The sequence below is a fragment of the Phoenix dactylifera genome, chromosome 12 (assembly GCF_051530095.1).
Source record: "Phoenix dactylifera cultivar Ajwa chromosome 12, Ajwa_hap1_PhDact_Kaust_v1.1, whole genome shotgun sequence".
NCBI lineage: Eukaryota > Viridiplantae > Streptophyta > Magnoliopsida > Arecales > Arecaceae > Phoenix > Phoenix dactylifera.
This window is the reverse complement of record NC_143201.1, coordinates 22,521,956-22,548,802: the sequence shown is the minus strand read 5'-3', so window position 1 is coordinate 22,548,802 and position 26,847 is coordinate 22,521,956. Positions and strand designations below refer to the sequence as shown.

The window sequence follows — 26,847 nt, the reverse complement described above, 5'->3', positions numbered from 1 at the left end:
TTTGGAGCAGCTCCGATCCAAGACAGAAAAAAATTAATTTGATACTCTCCATGGCATTCTTGATCAAAATAGTTTCTCTGTTGTGTATCTACTTCTACATACATGCATATATACATACCTACCTTCCAAACAGATTATCTGTTACATATCTACTTCTACATACATATATGCATGCATCGTACATACAATGCCGCAAGTTTCGTATCATCGGCTCAAACTCATCATATTGGCTGATACCCCGATCGATAATTCGAGGATCTCGGCAAGCCTAGTGAATTATCAGCCCGACAATGTGCGGGAGGCCACTGTGAGGAGATACATTACAATGTACGAGTACTAGAGCTCGATGGCCGATGGGGAACCCAGCACACCTTTATATCGATGGAAAAATGGTTCAGGGGCCCAGTGATGAAGATGCCGAGGTCAGGGAGCATCAAGCTATGGGGGGGTAATCAACCTAATTAGCAAGGGATAGCCTTCCGTTGCACCTTCGCTTGGCAACATCTCAGGCGGTGAGAGTGAGGTAGTTGGTGGACTTGACGGCATCTCAGAATTGTACGATGGTAGGCGCCTTGCATAGAACTTAAAGTTCTCCAAACTCCATCCATTGCCGCACAGATCTCAAAACAACTATTATGCGAAGGAAATAAACACCACAAGAAAATAACAAAAAAAATCACACCCTCCATAGTAAAAATAACAAAAAAAAAAAAAAACTGAAACTTTGAACCAAATAAAAATACCTTAAAAATCATAGCTTTTCTTCTTCCAAGAAGTTCTTGAGAGCCCAACGACGCCGATGAAGCAATCGGCAGCGGTGCGCCGCCACCGGAAGGTCTGGCTAGTGGGAAGGGAGAGGGGGAGGGAGAGTTTGGAGCGGGAGATATGTAGGCACTCCCATCTGGCGACGGCAGCGTTGGAGCAAAGGAGAAAGGGGGCGAGGGACCGCTGCGTTTTGGTCCGAGAGGCTATTGGCTTAGGATTAGGGTTAGGGCTAGGGTTTTGCTTTGGTAGTGTCGCCCGCGGAGAAGGAGGAGTTGAGGCAGCCAGCGGCGGCGATGGTCATGGCTCCGGTGAGAGGGTTCCGCGCTCCGAAGACGAAGAGGAAAAGAGATGGGAAAAATAAATGGGATGTCATCTAGTTGATATGAAGAGCCTTTCCAAGTGGACCCGGAAAAGGAGGGGGGAGTTTGAACCAAATAAAAATACCCTAAAAATCACAGTTTTTCTTCTTCTAAGGAGTTCATGAGAGCCCAACGGTGCCGGTGAAGCAATTGGCAGTGGTGCACCGCCACCGGAAGGTCTGGCCAGTGGAAAGGGAGCGGGGGAGGGAGAGCTCGGAGCAGGAGATATGTAGCGGCTCCCATCCAGCGGCAGCGGTATCAGAGCGGAGGAGAGAGGGGGCAAGGGACCGCTACGTTTTGGTCCGGGCGGCTGCCGGCTTAGGCTTAGGGTTAGGACTAGGGTTTTGCTTTGGTGGTGTCGCCAACGGAGGAGGAGGAGTTGAGGCAGCCAGCAGCGGCGGAGGTTTTAGTCGCCGCCGCTTGGTCATGGCTCCGGTGACAGGGTTCCACGCTCGGAAGACGAAGAGAGAAAGAGATGGAAAAAATAAATGGGATGTCGTCTAGTTGACATGAAGAGCCTTTCCAAGTGGGCCTAGGAGAGGAGAGGGGGGGCTCAAAAAGGCTCTTGGCGGTAGATAGTGTTAAGTCACGAGCCCAAAAGGACCCGTGAACTGTTCGGGTTCGAGCTCGAGTTTAAACGAGCCTTATTTTAAGCCGGGCTCGGGCTTGTTTGACTAACAAGTCGAGCTCGAGCCGAGCTTGAGCAGCTCGGCTCGTTAACAGACCTACGAAAGATACACCACCGACCCTGCATGAGAGAGAACGGCGGTGGTAGAGTTTGGACTCATTGGACACATTATGTCCATTTGAGCAACAAAGCATTCTAAGTCTGTGTACCAAGCAAAAAAGCACACCTTTCCACATAGAAATTTCCTCTGCACTTTATTGGGGAGGTTGCGTTGTCCATTTCATTATCACTTGTGTACTGGTTGCTCTGTAATTTTATATGCACAGATTTTTATCCAACGCTAAAGCGAAAAGACCATGAACTACTTGGAGACTTTTAGACGTTTCACTATCTTAAACAAGGAAGCCTGGCCTGCAAATTGTCAGAGATTCCCCCAAAAGTCAAGAAAGTATGGTGTAGATTATATATCTAGGAACCGCTGGCCACTCGCATGAACCTCATGTACGATACCAAACCCCGACTGCCAGAGGAGACTGATGCACTCAATAGCAATTGGAGTGGTGATGGAAAGCAGCACTTTCTGTAAATACTACGAATATATCAAACTAGTGGTAAATCCTAACTAAATCGGCACCATAATGCCATCGTGCATGTTCAATGAAATTTTAATTGATGAATGTTTCGATCGCATAATAATTGTGATGATACATCTATGAGCCTGTATCCTCCAAACATTGGATCTAGCAGGCTCTTTTTTTCAATTATAGTCAACCAAATGAAAATGATATTTCTATGTATCTACATTAGTATGTGCAACAATGAAAAGTATTTGATGAAGTGGGTGCTAGCCCTATTAGCTACATCTTGCCACATCTTTTTTTTTTGTCTAAGCGGCAAATATTATATATTTGAATTTTGTTTAGGGCAATAATTATTAAAGACATAAATTGGGGCTTGCTCCACTATCATGTTCTTTTGGAGTTATTGTACATTTGATTCTTGCATAGTGCACTCCAAAAAATCTAAATTTGAATAATTATATTTTGAAAGAGTCCTTATCTCTCCCCCCCCCCCCCCCCGCCCCCCCCCTCCTTTTCAAAATTATATGCATACATGTACACGTGTATATATATAAAACTATATGTATAATGATACTTAATTACTGTAATAATCAATATCTTGTTATTTCTAACAGAAGGAAAAGAAAATATCTTAAAGATTTAGATTTTTTTTTTTGGTATATCAGCTGCTCACACTAGTCTTGCATGAGCACTGCCATACAAGTTCGAAGAGAGAATACACCCCAACGATGGAGGAACAGATACATGATGGGTTTAGAGAATATGACCAGAGTGGCGAGCCGTAAATAAGGTGATCAAGTCCATTAGTGTCTCAATAAACATACACAGTTTGGAGGACAGCATACTCATTTAATAGTCTCCAAATGTCGACCAAAAGCCAGTGATACAGCGACCTGGCTCAGCAACCAAGCCACATCCAGAGTTGCAGATTATGTGGAGCCTAGGAATGGATGACAAACGGACTATATTAAGCCCCCGGCAGCCAAAAGTCCTCGTATGCGCGGCAAAAGGCACTGCATATGACCCCACCATCAACTTTATTTCGAAATCCCTCTGGAAAGAATCGACAGCCAACACTAATAAGATACAGCGACCTCCCGATCAACGCCAACCGCCTCCTCCATATCCAGCCAGCTGAAGATATTCTCAAAAATGGGAAGCGCCCTCCAATAAAAACAAGGGAGAGCCACCCCCAAAGGCACCCAATCCCACGCACTTCGCCCTTCACGCCTTCTCCCCTAATCCCACGGGCGAGAGCTAAGAAGAATACAAAATAAAACACCAAGACCAAGGCGAAAAGAAGGCGGCCATGGAGATGGCTCTCTTCTTCCTCATACTCTCTTTGGCCGTGGAGGGAGCGTGGGGTGGTGGTGATAATGGGGAAGCGCTGTTCAGCGCCTCCAAGCTCGAGATGTTCGTGGACGAGCTCCCCGACATGCCCAGGCTCCGAGGGTACGAGGTCAGGGACGGCGTTCCGGTCGCCGGTAATCTCACCATCGGCATGTACGAAAAGACATGGGTCAGTTCCCCTGTAGCCCATAAACCTTATCCTTTCCCTTCGCATTTTTTTTTCGCCCCATGTTTTTTGAGTCCCTGGGTGGTGCTGGGATCTGAGCTCACCGGCCGGCCACCGGCCCAGCGGCCGTGGTTGGACACCGTGTCCGACGATGATGGTTCGGCATCAGATGGCTGCTTATCAAGCATCTCCTTCTAATGAGGCTAATTTCTAATTATATAGAAAATTATGATTGCAGTGATTCGCTTTCTTTCATTAAAAAAACTCAGTTAAGGATGCTAATCCTCCCTGAGATTTTACCTAGTAGCCTACACCACACGTAGTCCTCGGCAAAGTAGAAGCTGGAGTAGGCTAATCTCCTACATGCGTCCGTTGCCTTGAACGCTTTTGGAGAAAGATGGAATTGGAATAACAATTTTTAAGTTGACTACTGTCTGACTGCTAATAGATTCGCTTTTGTGCTGTCCACATGGGACTTTAAGGCAAGGAAATAAACAAAGCTACTGTCTGAGTGCTAATAGCTTCACTTTTGTGCTGTCCACATCGAAATAGTTTCGCTACTGTTTGGATTAGCGTAATCTTCAACAAGTGGAAGACCAATAGATCGTACCACTATAAAAATTAAAAGAATTAAAAAAGGCCTAGCTGTGCCGTGCACAGTAAGGGATAAGTTATTTCACAGGATAAACCTCCTCTTGGTATCTGATTGAAGGGATAAGCATAACAAATTTGCATCGGCTGTACAATAATTTAGATTTTATGACAGTGCTAAAAAATTGTCCTTCCATTTTTCAACATGTTTAAAGGTGGATAAGGGCAAAATTCTAACCAGAGGGGATACGTTTTTCCTATTCCATGGGATAATTCTATTCAGCTAAATTAGCAAAATAGAATTATCGCCTCTCTCTTACCAGGCCTATTTCGGGGACTATAGGGTATTTGAGAGGATATTCCCATTTTCTATCACACAGTTTAAATATAAAACCAAGATGTTGCACCAAGATAACACCACTATGGTAATCCACCTTTGTTCACTTTGACATGATTTCGTGATTACGTATACGTATTCTCAGTTGGTGTCTTGTGATATAGTAGGTTTTCGTCTATATATAATTAGTAGGTTTTCACTTTGAATATGGCTGCTACATGAAAGACGGGAAAGAAGGGCTTGTTGGAGCTGGATCACATCTACTGCGTAAAGTAGGGGCATCTTATGGATCTAAACGTGACAACAAATGCTTTAGTTGTGAGGATTGGGTTCCATCGAGCGTAGGGGCGATTATCGGGAAACTTGCATTTTATAGTCCATTCAGCAGTGTTATCCTTGCACAAGTACGAAAGATCTTCTCTAAGTTGTATTGCAAGGAAAATCACAAAAAGGAAGCTGTTCAAGAACTCTCGGGTCTCGGCGCTAACTTCACCCACATCGCCCACCGAAAGCTGCCAAATCACTTGTACCAATAAAAAAAAGCCGCCAAATCACCACCACACACCACATCATCATAGAATATTATTTATGTATTTATCTATTTATCTATCAATTTTTTTTGTGACAGCCGTCGCAATTCCTCAAATGAACGATGATCCCATTTGGTTATTAATTTTTATATTTCTTTTTCGTGACAGAATTTCCACCGGGACCTCCCACCCACGCGCGTCTTCGCCTTCGGCACCTCCAAAGAAACCGCTACCGTGCCGGGCCCCACCATCGAGGCCCTCCAGGGCGTCCCCACGCACGTGACGTGGACCAACCATCTCCCTTCCCGCCACATCCTTCCCTGGGACCCTACGCTCCCGGCCCCACGCCCCCACGCCGGCGGCGTCCCCACCGTCGTCCACCTCCACGGTGGCGTCCACCCCCCGCACTCCGACGGCAACTCCCTCGCCTGGTTCACCTCCTCCTTCTCCGCCACCGGCCCCAAATGGTCTCGCCCCACCTTCTTCTACCCCAACGCCCAGCCCCCCGGTTCCCTCTGGTACCACGACCATGCCATGGCCCTCACCCGCGTCAACCTCCTCGCCGGTCTCTTCGGCGCCTATTCCCTCCTTGCCCCCGCCCTCGAATCCCCTCTCCGCCTTCCCTCCGGACCCCGATTCGACCTCCCCCTCGTCGTCTTCGACCGGAGCTTCTTCTCCGACGGCTCCATCTACATGAACTCCACCGGCAACAACCCCCACATCCACCCCCAGTGGCAGCCCGAGTACTTCGGCGACGCCATCATCGTCAACGGCAAGGCCTGGCCTTTCCTCGCCGTCCGCCGCCGCCGGTACCGCTTCCGGATCATCAACGCCAGCAACGCCCGCTTCTTCCGCTTCTTCTTCACCAACGGACTTCGATTCGTCCACGTCGCCTCCGATTCCGTCTACCTTCCCAGACCGGTGAGCTCCAAGAAATTCCTCCTCGCCCCGTCGGAGATCGCCGACGTGATCGTCGATTTCTCCCGATCACCGACCGACTCGGCGATGCTCGCCAACGACGCTCCGTACCCGTACCCCTCCGGCGACCCGGCCGACGAGATCAACGGCCGGGTGATGAAGTTCGTGATCGGGCGGCGGAGGGAGGAGGACTCGTCGCGGATCCCGGAGAGGCTGTTCCGGTATCCTGCGCCGGCGGTGCACCGAGCGGCTAAGACGCGGTACATCGCGATGTACGAGTACGAAAGCGCGACGGGGGAGCCGACCCATTTATACCTCAACGGGAAGTCGTTCTTGGAGCCGGCGACGGAGACGCCGAGGGAGGGCAGCAGCGAGGTGTGGCACGTAATCAATCTGACGGACGACAATCACCCGCTGCACATCCATCTCGCGGTGTTCGTGGTACTGGAGCAGCGGGAGCTGGTGGACGCAGACGGGTTCAAGGACTGTATGATGAGGTTGAACAATGCGATCAAGTGCCGCGTGGCGGATCACGCAAAGGGAAAGAGATACAGTGCGCCGCGGTACGAGAGAGGGTGGAAGAACGTGTTCAAGGTGAGGCCCGGGTGCGTGACGAGGATCCTGGTCCGGTTCAGGCCCCTCGGGCCGAAGAAGGGGAAGTATCCTTTCAACTCGACCGAGGAGCCGGGTTACGTTTATCACTGCCACGTAAGCTCTCTCTCTCTCTCTCTCTCTCTCTCTCTCTCTCTCTCTCTCTCTCTGTCTCTCTGACGCAAAAAAAGAATCTCTGAACGACATGGTCCACGGACATATACAAATAATGAGACCTAAATCCTATCAACATAATTAAACTTCTGGACTTAATGCTCCTAGCTATCTTTTTAAGTTTTTTTTTTTGTTATTATTTATTGTTTGTTACTTTATCGTTTTACCGTTGCTTTGCGCTTAGCCCCAAATCCAATGGATATATATAAATATATATATCTAATGTCCTGCCTCTTGACATCTGTTTTGGCAGCAGAGCACTTCCACCACCACCAAAATCTATCCTGTTTCCCACAATATATGGTTACGCATATAATATCCAAATCTTCAACTGTTTTGCCACCTAGCTTGTGCACCACCTGTACCTCTATGTCACTAAATCTGCAAGATGCCAATCATTAGCGTCATTGAAAAATCACTGCCATTATGACCAAATCCTATCTGATTTTGGTGGTGTATCTAGTGAGACTTGCCATGTTCAGATCCTGACTGACTGTCAGAGTGGAACCTTTTTTAAGTTATACAGAATCTTAAAAAAATTATTAGTCTTTTAATTAATTTCTCGGCTGTACATGTATTTTTTTTTTGAATGAATTTGTACTAACTACCTTTTTTGCTCAACTTGTAATGCAGATTTTAGATCATGAAGATAATGAGATGATGAGGCCTTTAAAACTCATACCTTGAGAGGATCTACTGATTGATCAAATGGTCCGAGTCTTGTTTAAAGAGGTATTCAGTTGATAAAGAAGAAAGGCAACTATGCCTTTTGTCGCTGTAAAGGCATCCTTAAGGTTGGAGTTGCCAACTTGCATGATGATATCAAATATGAATTAACTTTTCTAGAGGTGATAAAAATCTTTTCTCCTACATGAAATCAATCCATCTAATGTATCCTGTGCATGAAGCGTGTCCATCCATGTTTCTCCCATCCTGCCAATCCCGCGGTTAACAACTACAAGGTCAAAAAGTTCAAATCCTTCCTCCAATATTTATTATTTCTTTAAATATTTTTTAGTTTTATTGAAACTAAAGTATATGCATCACATATCATAATACTTATCAATGCAAACATTTTGAAAGGAGCTTCTTAATTGTGCAAAACATACCATTCCTCATTGCATGCGCAATGAGTGCTAAATGAGTAGTTAGTTTGCATACAAAAATCTTTCTACTATTTAAATAAATTATGAACACCGCCAACCATATAATACATACTCTGGACTGTTTTACCATGCATGCTCAAATTTATATTTGGACTTCGTAGTGATATATATTTCAAGGACCTGGAATTGTAGAGGATTTGTACTCTTTTATAGACAACATTATTACTGAAGAATTATAAGCTATCTTTCACTTTTTTTTCTCTTGCAAGCATAGTTTGTGTTGTTGCCGGAAATAGGACCCGGGGGTGATTGCGGACCAAAGGGAGGAGCTTCCGCCGCAGGCGGTTGTAGAAGGCTATCTTCGGAAGATGGTGGCGGCTGACGGCTACCTCCGGGGAACCTGCAAAAAGCTTGGGCCGGGGGTTCCGACAAAGGCCCTCCGATGCTTAAGTCAGAGAGGAATTTGAAGATAGTTTTTTGGTGGAGAAGCCCAGGCGTGGAGGAGAAAGAAGAGTCCCCGTCTTTCTGGAGTTTCTCCTCTTTATAAGAGGTGGTGTGGTAGTTACACGCTATCCGGCGTTATGGCGGGGATTTCAGACTGAAATACGTTACCTCAATTGGCCTGAGAATTTGAATTAACTGGCCCTTGGTGGAGAATGGAAGGATTTGAATTCGACAGCTGTCGTGGCGTTGATTGCAGGGGTCGATCCCGGATATGGAGAACGTGGTAGCCGTTTTGATTCGGAGATCAGCTTGATTCTTGGTGGAGTCGGCTGTGGATTTTGACTGGATCCTTTCTAGTCTCGAGGTCGAGCGGGTTCTGCTCGGTCAGAGTGCGCTTGTCGAACTCGTGCTCACCAAGGTCATGGTTGCCGAGATCATGTCTATTGAGATTACGTACGTCGTCGGATTTGGGTTCCTCAGTCACGTGCGTTGGTGGGCCCACTTTTCCCCCATCAGTTTGAATTGGACAGTTTGATGCAACCGTAACTGTAGCTATTAATTTTAAAATGATGCTCACCTATGCGAAGTCTGGCAATTGAATTTTAAAAAGTAAGCTAAAAATTTATTAAATGAATACTACTAGAGATGAATGGATTACATTATGCATGTCGACAATACTGGAACTCGGAAACTAAAACTGACATGAAGGTGCAAGTGGATATGCTTTAATAAGTCATAGTATGTCATAAAACTGACTATGATTGGAGAACTGCACAGAGTTGATTGGAAACACATCATAGCCAAGAAGTTGAAGAGGAAAGACAGCCGATTTGTTGCCAACATATCCCTAATAATGATAAGCAGAAAAATATCAGGCATTATGATATGAAAATGGCAAAACTACCATGAAGTGAAGCCGAAAACGAAATAAAAGGCATTGTGCAATGCAGGTGCAACCAAAATTTTAAATCCATAATTGGCCAGCTCTTTAAATACTTTAGTCTCAAGGATCTACCCAAAATCTCTGTTTAATCTCGGAACTTCCCTACTCTTTAATATCCTCCTCTCTCCAAGTTTTGGAAGTTCAAACCCGTACGCTGACTACTTCAGCCTTTGTACATATATGAAGGATGCTAAAGTGGGAAATAGTGGTATGATGACAAAGAAGTGGCAGTTAATGATCTAGTCTAGCAATAGATGAGCCATTAGCTTTAGAATTTGTATTTAATTAAACTTTCTAATTTGGGGGCACAACCAATGTTTTAAAAGGTAGCTGTCGTATGAGCGCAGTCAAAGACCGCATGATGCATATGATACCACTGAATATCAAAACTTCTCAAATTCATCCATCTTAACATGGTATCAGAGCAGAGCTCCTAAGTTCGAACTCTGTTTCTGCACTCTTTAACTTCATATTAAAAATTTTACATGTTGGGCTCATCCATTAAAAGAAAATCTAGCCCATATGTGAGAGGAAATATAAGAAAATATAAAATATATAAATAAATCTATTTCATTCTATAAGCTTAATCTTTTAAGACAAGTGATAATTTTAACAATTACGCGGGCCCCATATGCAAGCATATATGCACTTAAATTTTTAATATTTAAACAATAATAAGAATATTTAAACAACCTGTATAAGGTCTCCAACATGAAAATGATAACGACCTAAACTGAATATGGCTAAGATGCTTGCAATCCTAACTAGAAAACACATCCATATGGACCCAAGACCTGGCATTTCCACAAGAAGGCAATTCCTATACGCTTTTTTAAGGTTGGGTTTCGTTCATCCATGTTCATAGGATGTAATTACAGTTTTCTACTGGCCGTCAACTTACCATGATCCTCCTCTTTTATTCAGGCTTGGGGACGACTATGTACAAAATATAGACAGAGTTGAGTTGAGTTGAATTGGGTTGAGTTGATTTGGTTTCCTCCATCCCTCTCGGTTGAAGAAAACCGACCCCTGAGTGTCCAGCTTTATGGACTTCAACAACTTTAAGACTCTGCAGGGTCATGCCTCTTGCCCACTGATTTACCCAACTTCACATGGTAAAAACCCATATTCTAGAAAAAAAGTGACTGCGAGGTATTTTACTCGCGTGCTATATGTATGGCAGGTTTTCTAGACTATTTTTTCTAGGGCTTGACTCTATGAGCACAAAATTAAAGAAAGTACTGCTCAAGGACGAAATCGTAGCTTCTCTCTCTTTCGCTGTAGGAACTCCTGTGATTTGAAAAAAAAAAAAAAAGAAACACTTTTGAGTCGAGGGGGTCATTCAGGAAATCTTTGATGACTTTGAGGCCATTCATGTTGCCGATCTCATGGTGCATCGAAGTCATATCCTGTATTTTCCCCCCCTACCATTTAGTATCAGATGCCGTAGAGTTTAGTAGGTGGGCCGGAAAGTACACCCTTTTCGTCCAAAAGGCTTCGTTCTGTAGCTATTTGGCCCCATTCCTGGACCCATTCATCTTTCCCCAAAGAAAGGGCGATACTTCTCTCTCTCTCTCTTACTTTCTTTTTTTTCCCACCATTTAAAACTGTTCTCACATAAGCACAACTAGATATATCACTATCAAGAAAACTACAAAGAGCAAAAAAAAATTGAGAACTACTGAGTCCATATTTACTCTCCGAAATGCTAGGCAACAAAGGAGGCGACTCAATCAACCACTTGATTTGCCTTTCGAAGAACATGTCTGATCTGAATAGTCCAACACTCCCGTAGCATCCGATGCATATCAGAAAAAAGCAGATGTTCCATCTCCTTCCATCTTTCTGTCTGAAGATGATCAACCAAGACAGCAGAGTCCCCCTCCGGTATAATTTTGTCAGCCTCCAATATATATCTTGCATGCAAGCAGTCTGGTAGCATGGTCTCTAATCACAAATGCCACGCCTACCACTCTCCACTGGATAGCATGTTCCCATTAAATCCACTTTAAGATAGCAAGTGGGTGGGGACTCCCAGGGCGATACTTTTTTCACCATCCGGAACTTCCGTCACTTTCCAACGGAAAGACTAGATTATATGATTCCACGAGGGGAAAAAAATTGGTAATCGAGAGGAAAGAAGACAGAATCCGGATGAAAACCTCAACGGTGTGGGAATGGATGCTGAGGACGCGACCAGTCTCGGAGAGGCGCCATTGCCGATCTCCTCCGGAAGGAAGGCCTCGACGATCTGCGAGCGAGGAGGAAGAACTCCTCTGAGAGCCCAAAAGGCTACGAAAAAGGCGTAAGCTCCCTCGAAGGAGCGAGAGGGGGCAGGAAGGCGACGGTTTCTTTTTTTACCTGGAGGTAGTGGGGAGAAGGAGGGCTCTTGATTGGAGCACAGGGCGGCTGGGACCGGGGAGAAGGACGCCTTTCTGACGCCCTTTGGGCGGAGAGAGAGGGCTGGGAGGGGCCCGATTTAAGCCGCAGGTACGCACGCGCTGGCGTCACGCAAGCGTCACAAGGGTGCTACTTTATTTACTTTTAGTAATTTACGGATATGCCCCTCGATGGGTTCTTTCAACGAAGAAAGCGGATCTTTTACCGTGCAGCTGTCGCATCCGACGGTTCGGTACAGTCAAAAAAAAATTACAGTTCCGTTCCTTGGCGATAAGAAGAGGATCTTGACCGATTCAGCAGTGACATCCAACGGTTCAGCAAACTCCAAAAATTGGTAAAAATCGCGCTTCGCGGTTTCTTCCACCTTTGAGGGTATTTTTTTTTAAAGTGATGCCGGGCCGACCGGTCAATGCCTACCGGTCAATGAGCATGCGTCTGATTTGGGAATGGGGAGTAACGGGATACTTGTAAGAGAGTGAAAAGAAGCCTTTCAATCCTGATAAGTGATATTAAGTTGAGAGAAAATGGATAAAAGAGAGTCACAATCTATACCATGAGATCTATCTTGGATGTGCTGTGTTGCATTCGTAGTTGCATGCATGGGTCACCATCTTTTTCCTATTTGAAACTATGTAATTTAAGTTGTATTACAGCTCAGGTTGTATTACAATTTAATTGTGATAATCAAGTTTAGGAGACAATATTTTATTTATTTATTTATTTATTTGCTTTAATGAGTTAGCCATACAATGCGTGTATGAACACATCTAACAAAATCAGAAAAGACAATCTTACGGAGTGCTCGAGGCAACTCTCTTCCTTGACCACAAGACATTCTCTGAATGGTTAGCCACATAAACGGTCACTCAATCGTCAGCCCAATTGGCCTTTCTAAATATATGCTTAGCCTGAAAAGCCTCTACATTCCTTGTCATCATCCAAATGTCCCGTAGCAAGGGGTAGTCCAAGCTTGCATTTCTCGGACAAACGGTGGAAGGAGGAGGAAAGCAACAAAGGAGAAGAGGGAGGCACAGGAAGTTGGGTGGAGATGCAAAGCGGAAAACTAGAGAAGGGGAGCTTAGGATTTGAGCCATGCAGCTCGTCTTGCAAACATTTTAGTCACAAGTCATGTTACGGATTGTTGAATCTCAATTACAAGCATGCCACAACTAGACTTTGCAATATTATTTCAAATTATAGGCTTCCAAACATTTGAGATTGGCTATATCTATAACTTGACTTGCATGCAGATCGACCTACAGAGTTCCAAGCACGCTTTTGGTTCCATATCTAGTAACGTAGCTAGGCATTGATGCAAGATTTGTGCATGGGTGAATGCTATATAAAGATTGAACCATTTATCGGGAATGTTCTCAGAGTGGTTGAGAGTCTTTATTTTGTTTAGACGCACACATTTGGATGTAATTAAAAATCCCTCAAGGCATGTAATATGATCTCATAGGATTTTATTAGTTTGGTGTTTCCTTTTGAGGTGCAATTAATGGGACTCATCCCTTGGTTTACCAACAAGAAAACCATTTTTTCTCTCGATTTTATGTGATTTGCATTAGGTTCATAATATAGGCAAAGGAATAACTACTAATTCACGGATGGGAAAGCTTATCCAAAAGCTATGTAGTCATTATGTTTCTGGGAAATTCAGACCTCGAGACTTTTCCTCCCGAAATCATTTTTCTTCAATCAGATATATCCACCGAGTAGTGCGGTTAAAATTCAACTCTAAGGGATCTTTGGACACAAATTAAAGATCAGTAAATCTTGGCTTTCTCGAACAGATCATCAAAGAAGAGTGATTCATATATAATCTATTCCATTGTAACTTGCTTATGTGGAAATGATTGAGCTCATACCAGACAATATGAAGTAATTTGGGCTAGGAGAAAGATAATTTCCTACATGTTGAGGATCTTGTGATAATGATCATTTGGATCAAAATAAAACCTTCAACAAGACCCCTACGACTCCCTGATAGAACATATTAGCATCGATACCAGGAGACAAATTAGAGATTAAGATTCAAAGTTGTCTTGCGAAACAAGGTGTATAGCATCATTATCAGGTCTTTGGGGTTCAAAACTCTCTCTTTCGTTCATGCCACAGCAGGTCCCTTAAAAGATTATAATGTAATTCTCCTGTCTTACTGGAAAAAAGAAAAGGTAAGATTTTTTATGGAGTATAGCTATGCCAGTTTATTCATGTGAAACGGACTATCTTGCATGCCTCTTCAAGTTTTTGGTTTCATACTCTAATACATCTTGAGATAAAATACTTACCTATCCAAGTATCCTAAGTTACCATTTGCTTTCCAAATGGCATTCCCCCACTATCATGAACCCTCTTACGGCCTGCATGTTGTAACATTGGTACGTGTTAGAATGCGCCAATGCTATGAAACGTGGCATGATGAAGTGGTCCGCATCACAGCACTTCTGGCACCAGTTGGCTGTCGCACCCAAAATATCCTTGAGGTGAAGGTCCTCAGTTATTGGGAAGCTATAGGGCTTATTGCATCTCACAAGGCAGATGTAGATCCAAAAGTTTCTCATAAGAATAGGATAACATCATACGCCTACAAATACCATCCTCTACTGGTTGTATTCGTTCTAAAATATTTTGTTGATTCATCCCCAATATATTTATTGATCAGCAGAAAAAGAAGTAATGCAGCTCTATATTTATCAAGTTACGTGGAAATTGGATATTTTTATGAGTACAAGATTCACAAATGTCGGTAAAGTAAAACATCTCTGGGATTATTTCCTTGCCAACTTCGTATTGAAATAGACATACATGTACTCGGCTAGTGTTGCCCTACATGGGGAGTAATGTTTTATTGGCATTAAACTGTTTTATATGTGGATAATTGTTGTGTACAAACATGTGTATAATCCAAGACTGCAGTCATATCTAAACATCATTACTGTAACAATCTAGGACCTCACCTAAAATGGCAAGCCGGAAAGTATTATTTGGATTTCTTGATCATGTATAAGTATCTAAGATCTACCCAGCAAATAACCAATGTGGGACTAAATACACGTCCGCACGGATCCCCACATACTTCCTCCGTTCAAACTCTGACGTCCTCGTCAGGCTAAGAATTTAAATTCATTCAAATATAATCACAAACACTACAATCGGCTCATAGTCGGCCATAATGAATTCGTGCTACAGTATTTCCTAGTTCATATAGATTATAGGCTGGATTCGCTCTGATACCATTTGTAACAACTTAGGATCTCATCCAAAATTGCTAGTCAGAAAGTATTATTTGGATTCCTTGATCATATATATATATATATATATATATATATATATATATATATATATATATATATATATATATATATATATATATATATATATATATATATATATAAGTATTCAATATTTATTCAATGGATGATCGATATGAAATTAAATAGATGCTTGTACGGACTTTTATAATTACAGATCCTATGCAGGTCTCTAGTAGGGGTTAATAATTGTCATGGCATCACTACATTTAAAACAAAACTAGATACAAGACCTGGATCCCACAATACGTTGCCCTTGGGCTATTTCCACACAACTTTCTTAATAAAAATGATGTGATAGGAAGGGCGTTCGCTATCAATGCAGGGTTCAGGCCCACCTATCGATCCAAGGTTTCCAACGAGGTGAACAGGGATACCTTTGACTAATCTTTGCTGAGATAGAAGATGGAATAATTAGATATATATGAATAAAGTTCCTAACTGCAGCCAGTATTAAATGGACTAGATCTTAGCATGCGTTATGCGTGGGAACATCTCATGGCATTCTTGGGATGCATGATGATGCATATGAAGATAGTATGGATGGTTTTGAACTTTCAATTCTTACTATTAGAATTTATTATTATTTATAAATGTAAATCCAAACTTTTAGTCTTGGGTGGTGCACATATTTTATTTCTCTCTCTTAAACTTAAAATATAAATGATATAAAAATATTTTTAAAAAATATAAAAATATGTAAGTAACATTCAATTTTTTTTAATCAAGTTGGAGGCAAACACATCGACCAATCAGATATTTTGGTTTGGTGGTAGATAAGGATGCCAAGCAATTGAAAACGACACGTCCCATTGGCACCTGCAATTGTAGGCCCTAGATGTTGACCTTAGGAACCAATTTGAGGGGTCACTTCGAGTGGTTCTTGGGTGGAACGAGTCCAATGCTGAGGTGGTGGATCAGTCCAACCGCAAGGCTAGAATATGCACAAAATGAATAAAGAGGATAAGAGCGTATATATGAGCATTTGTACGTGTTGCTTTACAGCTGGATTGGTCCTCCAGGATCTGATCCAGCTAAAAATTTTACGGTCGCTTCATGCATGCTTTGGATAAGAATAAGATATACACGACCTCTTTGTCTATCTATTATGTTTGTGGTCTCGACGTGTCGAAGTTTCACCAAACCTCAGTTTTGTCCTTCAGTACCATGCAGACCAGGAGTACCTAGGTTGGCCTGCTATCCCCATCCAACAACTAACCAATCCATTATCCTTCATTCTTTGGATATGAGCATGATCGACCAGCTTGGCGATAGCTTAATGGAACCATAGGTCTAGGATTGACAGTGGACAAAGTACCTGCAAAATTTGCTCTACTTGTATTTGAATCCAATCATTCAAAATTTGATTAAAAAATTGCCTAAAAATTTCAAACCCATCCCACCAAAAAATGGTAAATCTGTTGGGTACCCAAATCCGTTCGATTAATGTTTATTCAAATTAGATTATTCAAGTCGAATTGGATACCTATTCAAACTTCCAATTCAAACTTAAACAAATAACCACAATCCATAATACCAATATTAAGTCTATAATCCCCTTATCCCTCCATTGCATATATATATTTTTGTAAAATTTTATAATATATATTTATATATATTATATAATTGAGTTCTGTTTACGGATATTCGAGGGTCAATTCCAAACCCATCCCAAAGTCTTAATGGATTTTAGTTTTAAATTCCAAATCCTTCCCCTATAGGGTGTTGCTAAATGAGTCCTATTAAAGTTTGAGATAGGTCGAATACCCCAAAAAAAAAAACTGCCCGGCTTCTATCTCTACATAGGTCCCATGTTTAGTGAGAGAAAATAAAACACTCTCCATTTGTCCATGTTCTCAAGGTTTAGAGATTTTTTTTCTTCAAAATTTAGTTTTTTTTCGGTCTAGCTAGTACGAAGACCGGAAGGTAGAGTGTGAAAGAATTATGCTGCATAAATGCAAAAAAACAAAAAGACAAAAAATTATTTTTAAGCAAAAATTTGTGGCCGAAATGTTCGTATATGTCCTATAATATCAAGCGTGAGGTTGAGCTCAAGGCTTATAAGATCCCAATAGATTATACAAACTTTCCATTATAACAGTTAAGAAGGGATTGGATTTTGTCAAAAAAAAAAAAGAGAGAAAGAAAGAGAAAAAAAAGAGACAGAAATAACTTGCAACAACCCAGGACCTCACCTAAAATGGCTAGCTGGAAGGTATTATTTGAGTTCCTTGATCCTATATAAGTACTCAAGATCTACCCAGCAAATAACCGATGTGGGACTAAACACATGCCCGCACGGGTTCTTACATACTCTCCTCGTTTAAATCCTGACGTCCTCGTCAGACTAGAGATTTAAATCCATTCAAATCTAATCACAAACACCACAATCGGCCTATGGTCAGCACTAATGGATCTGTGTTACAGTGTCCCCTAGTCCACATAGGTTATAGGCCAGGTCCGCTCCGATACCATTTGCAACAACCCAGGATCTCATCCAAAATGGCTAGCTGGAAGGTATTATTTGAGTTCCTTGATCCTATATAAGTACCCAAGATCTACCCAACAAATAATCGATGTAAGACTAAACACATGCCCACATGGGTCCTTATATAACTAGTCTTGGTTCCTTTAAAGGCAATAGATATTGGCTACCATGTTGTGTTTATTTGTTTCTTCTAAAAGTAGTGATATGCCAACTGGATTTCATCCTCGTATAGTTAAAGTCTTCACGTCCTAAGGGTGAGAACGATTGGTTTGCAACGTGCCAGCCTAGCTAGCTAAAAAATCTTGCAGCTGGTGAGGACCAATCATCCCGATTAAGCGTCGGCATTCAACTCTGGCATGGTTAGTCTGGTCAAAGAGATTATTAACCTTTTCGGCTCTGGTGGGTCTAAGCTTATACTATGTAGCTCACTCTGGACTAGGTTAAGGGTGCCCCATCCCAAGCCTTGTTCCAAAGGAAGCTTATCTAAGGTTGATCTGAGGAGCTGTAACTTGTTTTTCTACATGCAAAATTTGTATTATAATTTCATAGCACCATATTTGTGCGATCACTTAAATTCCATTGAATTTCCTTCAACATCATTGTTTGGAAATATAACAAGTACTAAAGATCCCTTTTTTTTTTTGCTGAAAACAGATGTATCATACATAGCAGGTACGAATACACTAAAAAAAAAAACAAAAGATAACAAATTTTGGAAGGCACCAGATAGCCCTCTCTCTCCCAGTCACAAGGTCTCTGTAGAGTGATTAGCCACATAGAAGGCTACCCAATCTGCTGCCCCGTTGGCCTCTCGATACATATGCTTAGCCTACAGGGCCATTCCACCTCTCACTATCTCATGAATATCCCTAAGGAGTGGATGGTAATTACCCACCCCTCGCACACTCTGTTGGATCCATCCAATGACAATAACCGAGTCGCCCTCAAGCACTAAGATAGTCCTCAACTCCGCCCTCGGGACAGAGGTATCGAAAATCTGGAAACCACCAGCCGCAATTACCCTAGAGTTTAGACCCTTAACGACGAAGCCCACTCCTCTTCTGCTACCACCATCCAGTACACATCCATCAAAATTAACTTTGAGGAAGCTCGAAGATGGGGCCTTCTAGGTGAAGAACACCAAGCGAGACGCTCTAGGAGCAGAATAGGAGCCCAAAAAGATCTCATATCTTGGACGGCTAAATGTCGAACAGCACTTTAATTGAAGTTTCAAGCTGATCCGTGGGCGCACAAAGGATCGATGAGAGAGGGGTGCATGGGGATGGAAAGCTATCGGTCAGAGAGGGAGCGCGTGACCAACCAGCTTCTATCACCATTCTGGAAGAAATCTCACGTCGACAGGTTGGCTACTTTTTTGCTAGCGGTCGTAGCAAATGTAACAATACCACGACTTCCAACCGCAACTAACAGGCCACACTTTCCCTCACACCCCCCGATCCCAAACCACCATTCTTCTGGCCAATAGTCAACTCCTTCTCAGCCCTCCCATTTCTTTAGACCCCCAGAATCTCTACTATATATTCTTCCCCATTGCCCTCTCCTCGACACCTCTCTCTCTCTCTCTCTCTCTCTCGCACACACAACAATGAGGACAATGAGGAAGCCTTGTTGCGATAAGCAAGACACCAACAAGGGAGCATGGTCGAAGGAGGAGGATAAGAAGCTCATTGACTACATCCGCGCCCATGGAGAAGGTTCTTGGAGATCTCTCCCCAAGGCTGCAGGTGTTACACACCACAAGTCTGAGTATCATGACTGATCTTGCTAAAAAAAGAAGAGTGTTATGAGTGATTGCATTGGTTCCTTGAATAATTGTTTCTAGATTCTTTTCTTAGGACTACTTCGGTGCGGTAAGAGTTGTAGGCTTCGATGGATCAACTACCTACAGCCCAATATCAAGAGAGGGAACTTCTCAGAGGATGAAGAGGACCTCATCATTAAGCTCCATGCTCTTCTTGGCAACCGGTACGCTTAGCTTTCAATGAAGAACCAGTAATATATACTTTCTAGTACCAATGAATTTGTAGAAATTAAGGATTTCTACTCTTGTGTATGTGCATATGGATATATATATATATATATATATATATATATATATATATATATATATATATATATATATATATAACCATGTTCGGAAGTTATGAGAAGTACGCTTATCGTGGATTGCTTATCTATTTTTTGGCTTTAGGTGGTCATTGATAGCTGGAAGGCTGCCTGGACGAACAGATAATGAGGTGAAGAATTACTGGAATTCTCATCTGAGGAGGAAGCTCATAAATATGGGGATTGATCCCAACAACCACCATGTCAGCCAGACCCTCTCTCTCCACCGGCCACAAAGCTCGGGGAACGAAACCTTGGTAGGTGGACCTGTGAACCATGAACGTAAGGAATGGCGGCCCTTGATCTCGACGACGGACAATGATCGGTTGTCTGATACTGCGAGCTGCCTCCCACCGAAAAAAGATTCTGCGAGCAGCCTGGAGGACAACACCAACGTGCTGCCCGACTTGAACCTTGATCCTACCATGTCCGTTCCTTCTCCATCTACTACACTTACGGAGTGGAACCAAGAATCAGCAGAGTTGGAGGCACCGTCAGACCTAGGGAATGCAACCAACCATACGCTCCTCCTCTTTAGATAACCTGATAATGCTTGATGTTGGATTAGTGTTGAATATTAGGGTATTAAAGTGGGTAAGGGGAGAGATCCTTTATTGTTCTGAAACCTAGCTATCATGGAAGCGAGAGCATGGTTCTTTTCTAAGGCTAATCTTGTGCTTGTATTAAGATTTGGGAAGGCTAAGAGAGGGAAACGAAATGGATATGGCAGTGCAGACTGTTTGTTTCCATGATGCAGTCATAGATTTTTGGCATATCAGTAAGATATTCCAAATTTACAGAAGAACCCTTTGCATTTTAATATGCATGTACACCATTCAAGTTGCCAATGCTGGTCCAAATCATAGATAAAAAGATGGAAATTATGTTAAATAGCTGCCCAAGTTGTAAAAATCAAGAAAGCTTAACTATGAGTTGAATTCTAATTTATCAAAACAAATTATATTGAACTTCAATAACTATATATAATTATTTTAACCCTTAGATTTCATAGCCATTTTATATATGTTTAACCCTGCACAGAAGTGTGTAAAGATATAACTATATATGTCAAGAAACTAGTACATATGAATGCAAAAACGAGACTAAGTATATACATGTAGAAGACTAAAATAATACTTGTGTTAGAACTGAAGAAAATGGTAGTCAAACAAAGGAGCAAGTGATTCCTCTACTGTGTATCAAAATCAACACCACCTTTTCCGCCTCATTGAGTTCCAAAAAAAATTTCTTTTCTTTTTTTTTAAAAAAAATGGAATGTACATGTTTAATTTCTTACAAAACAGCATCCTAGTATATCGGAATTCTATTATGTGTATCAAGGTTTCCGATATGTCAGTTTATATTTGCATCAACATCCATATACAAATTGGTATTTGTATCTCCGGAAAATGGTAACATACGTTGCATCCGATTTTCCGACCTTTCTTATACAATCTTTAATATTTTATAGTTAAATATTAAAAAATGCATTATTAATAATTAGTCTTATTTTTATATTGTGACTGAAACTTAAATGTCTAATCTATTTGTCCATCGATGTTGAATTATATCTTTTTCAAATTTTCTGGCATTCCATCTTAGTTGAAATAAACTGCAATATTCTCTATTCATGCTAGCATCTGCCACCAATGGAGATGTCCTAGATATTAGGCTTCGAAAGCATTAATGCCGATCGTCCATGTTAAGGCATTAGCACCTAGACATTTGATCTTTAATAAAATTCTATATGATGCCTAATGAGATCGAAGATTGGGTCCGGGTATATATACTAGGCTACAGTCTAAGTACTAGTTGGTCTTTCGGGCAAATCTCTAGGAGATGTTTCCATGATGTACAATATGCATAATTATTCTAATATTTCTACGAAATATCCTAGCTGAAGGCACTTAAGTGATATTTTTGAAAAATAAAAACAAGATCCTGGATGTTGTCTTTAAGAATGTAAAGAAGTCAAGCTTAAGTAAGGTAAGCCTAGCTCAATCTTAGTTTGATTTTAGTCAAGCCAATCTTGAGTCGTTCGCAAAAGAGTTATATCCAAAGCCAGCTAGAAATCTTCTATATTTTATTCTACAGTGAGATATCAACATTATAGCTGAAAGATATTTATATTAGTATCTAAGAACTAAATATAAACCAGAATTATTACATATAATAACTATAAAAAAAGGATACTAATAATTATTTATTTAATTCAGTCATATATAAATTGACTAGGCAAAGCACAAGCTCGACGTCTCTCATACACATATAGGATTACACAACCAGCTCAATGGTTCTCTCAGCTCGTTTGGAGACCCAACTTGCGTAAATCCTTTTCTACAGGAGCCTCCCCCACCCGGGGCCCAACAACAAATAAAAAACATAGTTTTGATAGACACCCTTGATAGGTGCCTTAGAAGTCTTTGAGGCAGCTCAGCCTCCCTTATCATCATCAACAAAAAAAAAATAATAATAATAACAAGAAGAGTTCACAAATTGCGTGCGTCTAGAGAACCCTCACGGGGTGGATCCAATGGCCCTTCTAAACTCACATGTCCGATGATTAATGACGTACCAATGCAATTCACAGCAATCATTGGATTTGAGGAGTTTTGGACAGGATTTTCTTGCTAATGAGTTCCACTGCTCTACTCGACAAGGAACCATAGACAATGGCACAGCATGATAGGATGGATATGTCAAGACCTAGGACCTTATGCATCGCAGAATACTGTGCAACACTTGATAGCTATCATCAGAAGAGTAGCTATCGATAGTAACGTATCGTATATGGCATGTAAGGCATCTCGTTGGATGGTTGTTCGTTTGCATTGCACAACATTTTAGGGTGCAAACGACGCACCGCCAAGATTCCATAAAAGGAATTTGGGTTGCATGCGAAAGAAGGATTCAAATGGAATTTGAGCAAGTGATGTGGTGCACGTGGTTTAGGATATAATTTCTCCTTCCTATGAGGCCATAGCCTTTTCCCGATTTTCTTAACTCCTATACCTATCTTCCTTTTGAGAGAAATTAGCTCCTCTTCGATCGTTGTCTTGAACATGACTGGGCAAATCTATATGCACATTACTTCAAATGTTAGACAGATGGGTATTCTTTTCTAGCTCCATTTTGGTGTTTAAAGCATGGTTTACTAGAATCTGATACCAAGTGATGGGATAAGTGAATACGACTAAAGGAAAAAGCAAAAGTACTTGTCTAATAACTTATTATAAACGTAGTTTTAGATAGTAAGCCATCTTATTGGTTCGGAAGCTTGGCAGCCATAGTTTTCTAGGATTAAATATGAGAACTAGAAGGCCGGTAAATAGAGTTAAATTTAATGTAAATCAACTTTCTATTCACATTAAAAATATAAACACTAATTTGAGATAAATAACTCATACTTCATCTTTTATCCTTCCTTAAAAAAATGATAGTAAAAGAGTAAAAAAGCTATAAGAGATCATCAAAATCATGAACTATTACGCCAAAATAACAACACCTTACAAAGGCCACTGCAAAGAAAATGTGTGAACAAAAGAGAAGGAGAAATGAAAAAAGATCTTGAACATACAAGGGATAGATCTTGCATTACCACGAACAACCCACACAGCTTCAAGATGAATAAGATTAGCAAGCTAGGGTTGCCACCCTTCAAAATTATTGCCTAGATGTTTGACAACTGCATCAAGTTTTCCCAAGAGCGGCGATTTCTGTGAGATCCTTGAAATCCACCATGGCAACGATCTAACACTCGAAAACGGCAATATATGCTACGTACATCTCGGAAAAAATTTATAAGTAGTATTTTGATTTATTTCATTATCAGTATGAGTGCGTTGACTTGGGGATGACAATAAATGTTTCCTTGGACAAATCCCCGGTAGTCAAAAATTCAGCATCAGATCCAAATTAAATGAAATATGGTCGCCATGGGCTCTTTTTGTCTTTAACAGAATAAAAAAATCCCATTTAACACGAGGACAAAGCGAGAATTACATCCATGCAGCACACTGCATCTTCAAAAGCAATAATGACAGAAAATGTAGGGGAAGCTGAAGCTATAGCCTTACTTAGGGCATTGCATGTTTCATAAGATAAAAATTTGGAGCATTTACGGCTTTATATAAAGAGTTGGGACCCTTCTAATCTTCTTTTTTTTGTGAAAAAGAATTGGAGGAAGGAGGAAGCTTCTCCCTATTTATTAATAGAAGAAGTTATGTATAGGAAATGGTTATGAACAAAAGAAAAAAAAGAAAAGAAGCCTGCAGAATACAAAAAGAAGCTAGTAAAATTCAGTCTGCTAAATTGTGCGTCAAGGTTACAAAGCTGCACCATAGCTTCTCATGACGATCTATTCTATTTAGAATACAAGTGCCGCCAACTGTGGAAAGTGTACAATATTTTTAAAAGAGTTGCGTAAACGGAGAAGATCTTCTTAGTGAAGATTCTTGCATTTCTTTTTTTAAGATTTTTTAATACAGAGCTGCACAATGTTAGTCTCCCACTTTCTTCCAGGAGGCTGAAATTTTCTTCACTTCCAACCGGTCCAAAGTATGACCATTTCCGTTTCATTGAATTTTGATGGCATTCCACAAACTACGGGCAATAGTGTAGTTGGTACGTAAAGGGATTCTTCTAGTCCCACCAAGAGGCACTCAACTTCTTGGAGCTAAACCGAACTATCATGTTATCGGGAGATTTATTTTGGCCGGCAAATCTTGTAGATACACGTGTGAAGCCATCAATTTATTATATAAATCGAGTCTTCAGGGAAGCACTTTTTCCAAGAAAATGTTGGTACCAAGGAAGGCTTTGCAGTAATTGACTTGCAAAGTTTATGATAGTCGATGCATCCAATACCTCTGTGGGGCCTTTTGCAAAGAAAAAGGAAGGAGAAATGATAACAACAAAAAAATATATTATGATAGTGACATGTCAGAAAAACTACGCCAATAATTAACCGACTACTGTGAGCGGAGACTGGAGAGATCGAGAAGACCGAGAGTGGAAGAGTGCACAAAGTGTAAAGAAAGAAAGAAAGAACTTCCTCGAAAAAGAGTGAAGGAGGAAGCAGCGGGTAGATGCCGGAGTATTGCGTGACCGGGGGGACGGGCTTCATAGCCTCTCACCTCGTTAGAGCACTGCTGGCCAAAGGCCACACAGTCCGGGCCACCGTCAGAGATCCAGGTAGTTAGGGCCCTGCTATGTCTCAATTATATTGGACTAATTAAAAGCTCAACTTTCTTTGGTTTCTTCTCAAGGGGATGAGGCCAAGGTTGGCTTCTTATGGAGCTTTGATGGAGCCAAGGAGAGGCTCAGGTTGGTGAAGGCTGATCTGTTGGTTGAAGGAAGCTTCGATGAGGCCGTGGACGGAGCTGATGGCGTCTTCCACACGGCGAGCCCAGTGTATGCTCTCCCTGGCCAAAACATTCAGGTAGCAGGGTTCCAGCTAGCATACGGGCATCATCATTTAGCTGTTGTGTTTCTTATCCATGATCAGAATTACTCACGTCATAGGCCAAATCTTTAGTTCCTTATCTGCGCATCATGACAACAATATTCTCTGAACTATGCATGAACTTACCTCAAAAAATCGCTTAATAATAGATATGATATATATATATATATATATATATATATATATATATTAAAATGTTTTGCAGGAAGCTCTGATTGATCCAGCCATTAGAGGCACAGCAAATGTGCTCAACTCCTGCTCTAAAGCAAACTCGGTCCGGCGTGTCGTGCTCACCTCCTCCTGCGCGGCACTCAGGTATCGAGACGATGTGACTGCCGCCTCCCCGCTCGACGAGTCGCACTGGAGTGACCTCGAGTACTGCAAAAGATACAACGTAATCCTCTCAATCTATCTACCTTTCATTTCTTTTTAATGAGTTCAAAAGACCATCAGGCTCTAGCAATTCTTTACATCAATAAAAATGCTTCGATTCAAGAACAATTCTTGAAGTTGAGTAAGATGGAAAAGATCTTTGCACCGGCCTCTGGTATTCTGCGTTATTGGTAGGGTAGGAATTAATATTATTATTATTTTCGCCACTTGCTGTGTAGCAACTTGGAGATCGAGCAGCATGCTAGATTTGATTTGGATTTTGGGCTGAATGGCAGATGTGGTATGCTTACGCTAAGACGCTGGCTGAGAAAGAGGCATGGCAACTGGCAAAGGAATATGGCATTAGTCTTGTGGTTGTGCTCCCATCTTTTGTTGTAGGGACGTTGCTTACGCCACAGCCCACAAGCACCCTCAAAACGCTACTATCCATCATAAAAGGTGAAGCATTATAGTCCAAATCCAAGGCCTCTCTCTCTCTCTCTCTCTCTCTCTCTCTCTATATATATATATATATATGTAATATGTCCAGTTGTTTTAATTATATTAATCAAATGAAGTCATAAATGTCACACACACGTTTGCTCTTCTTGTCCATCAAAAATCGGCAAGCAGGAGAGCGCCCTCGTTATCCTAACAGGAAGGGGGGATTCGTGCACATCGATGATGCGGTCCTCGGCCACATTTTGGCAATGGAGGAGAGCAGAGCCTCAGGAAGGCTCATTTGTTCAGGCAGCGTAGCTGATTGGTCCGAGATTGTGGAGATGCTGAGAGCCAAATATCCATCCTATCCAATCCCCAACAAGTGAGAATTCCTTTTTTGTTTTCTGCTTTTTGAGCTCTCTCTCTCTCTCTCTCTCTCTTTCTCTTGTTAGAGATTCTGCTTTCTTGACATGGTGTTGCTGGATCTGTGGAAAGTTTAGGCGTGGCGATGAGCATGGAGAGGACAACCCCCACAGCATGGATACCACTAAGATCAGGGACCTCGGGATGCCGCCTTTCAAGACTATCCCCCAGATGCTTGATGACTGCGTCAAGAGTCTCCAAGAGAAGGGATTCTTGTGAAGCTCTTCGTTGTTGAAGGCCATCCGACACTTGGGAACAGCAATATGTGCTATATCTATATCAATTTAAGATGTTTTGAGTGTTTTGATCTACTCCATTAGCGTCAAGAATTT

At 41.8% G+C, this 26,847-nt stretch overlaps 3 protein-coding genes across 4 annotated transcripts; all 3 read left to right on the top strand.

Moving 5' to 3' along the window:
• The first annotated feature begins 3,442 nt into the window (after nt 1-3,442).
• On the top strand, nt 3,443-7,848 carry LOC103718995 (multicopper oxidase LPR1). Its single transcript, XM_008808036.5, has 3 exons — nt 3,443-3,852; nt 5,476-6,933; nt 7,624-7,848. The coding sequence occupies exons 1-3, from the start codon at nt 3,643-3,645 to the stop codon at nt 7,675-7,677; spliced, it is 1,722 nt and encodes a 573-aa protein (XP_008806258.3). The 5' UTR covers nt 3,443-3,642; the 3' UTR covers nt 7,678-7,848.
• An 11,377-nt stretch (nt 7,849-19,225) lies between these two features.
• LOC103718994 (transcription factor MYB8-like) lies at nt 19,226-20,620 on the top strand. The gene is made up of 3 exons (XM_008808035.5): nt 19,226-19,433; nt 19,545-19,674; nt 19,901-20,620. The coding sequence occupies exons 1-3, from the start codon at nt 19,295-19,297 to the stop codon at nt 20,355-20,357; spliced, it is 726 nt and encodes a 241-aa protein (XP_008806257.1). The 5' UTR covers nt 19,226-19,294; the 3' UTR covers nt 20,358-20,620.
• Nucleotides 20,621-24,790: 4,170 nt separating this feature from the next.
• LOC103719017 (tetraketide alpha-pyrone reductase 2-like) lies at nt 24,791-26,826 on the top strand. 2 transcript variants are annotated; one of them, XM_039130144.3, is made up of 6 exons: nt 24,791-25,008; nt 25,083-25,255; nt 25,485-25,673; nt 25,948-26,110; nt 26,285-26,474; nt 26,588-26,826. In XM_039130144.3, exons 1-6 carry the CDS (start codon nt 24,903-24,905, stop codon nt 26,748-26,750), a joined length of 984 nt encoding a protein of 327 aa, XP_038986072.3. In that variant the 5' UTR covers nt 24,791-24,902; the 3' UTR covers nt 26,751-26,826. The 2 variants fall into 2 exon arrangements, with proteins under 2 accessions (XP_038986072.3, XP_038986073.3); XM_039130145.3 differs by having other exon boundaries at nt 24,795-25,008; nt 26,593-26,826.
• The last annotated feature ends 21 nt before the right edge of the window (nt 26,827-26,847 follow it).

Excerpts from the sequence above, each read along its gene's own strand:
- LOC103718995 (XM_008808036.5), top strand. The coding sequence starts at position 3,643 with ATGGAGATGGCTCTCTTCTTCCTCATACTCTCTTTGGCCGTGGAGGGA. Across the intron at positions 3,853-5,475 it reads GCATGTACGAAAAGACATGG|AATTTCCACCGGGACCTCCC; the intron begins GTCAGTTCCCCT and ends TTTTCGTGACAG. Across the intron at positions 6,934-7,623 it reads GTTACGTTTATCACTGCCAC|ATTTTAGATCATGAAGATAA; the intron begins GTAAGCTCTCTC and ends CTTGTAATGCAG.
- LOC103718994 (XM_008808035.5), top strand. The coding sequence starts at position 19,295 with ATGAGGACAATGAGGAAGCCTTGTTGCGATAAGCAAGACACCAACAAG. Across the intron at positions 19,434-19,544 it reads ATCTCTCCCCAAGGCTGCAG|GACTACTTCGGTGCGGTAAG; the intron begins GTGTTACACACC and ends TTCTTTTCTTAG. Across the intron at positions 19,675-19,900 it reads CATGCTCTTCTTGGCAACCG|GTGGTCATTGATAGCTGGAA; the intron begins GTACGCTTAGCT and ends TTTTGGCTTTAG.
- LOC103719017 (XM_039130144.3), top strand. The coding sequence starts at position 24,903 with ATGCCGGAGTATTGCGTGACCGGGGGGACGGGCTTCATAGCCTCTCAC. Across the intron at positions 25,674-25,947 it reads AGTACTGCAAAAGATACAAC|ATGTGGTATGCTTACGCTAA; the intron begins GTAATCCTCTCA and ends GCTGAATGGCAG. Across the intron at positions 26,111-26,284 it reads GCTACTATCCATCATAAAAG|GAGAGCGCCCTCGTTATCCT; the intron begins GTGAAGCATTAT and ends ATCGGCAAGCAG.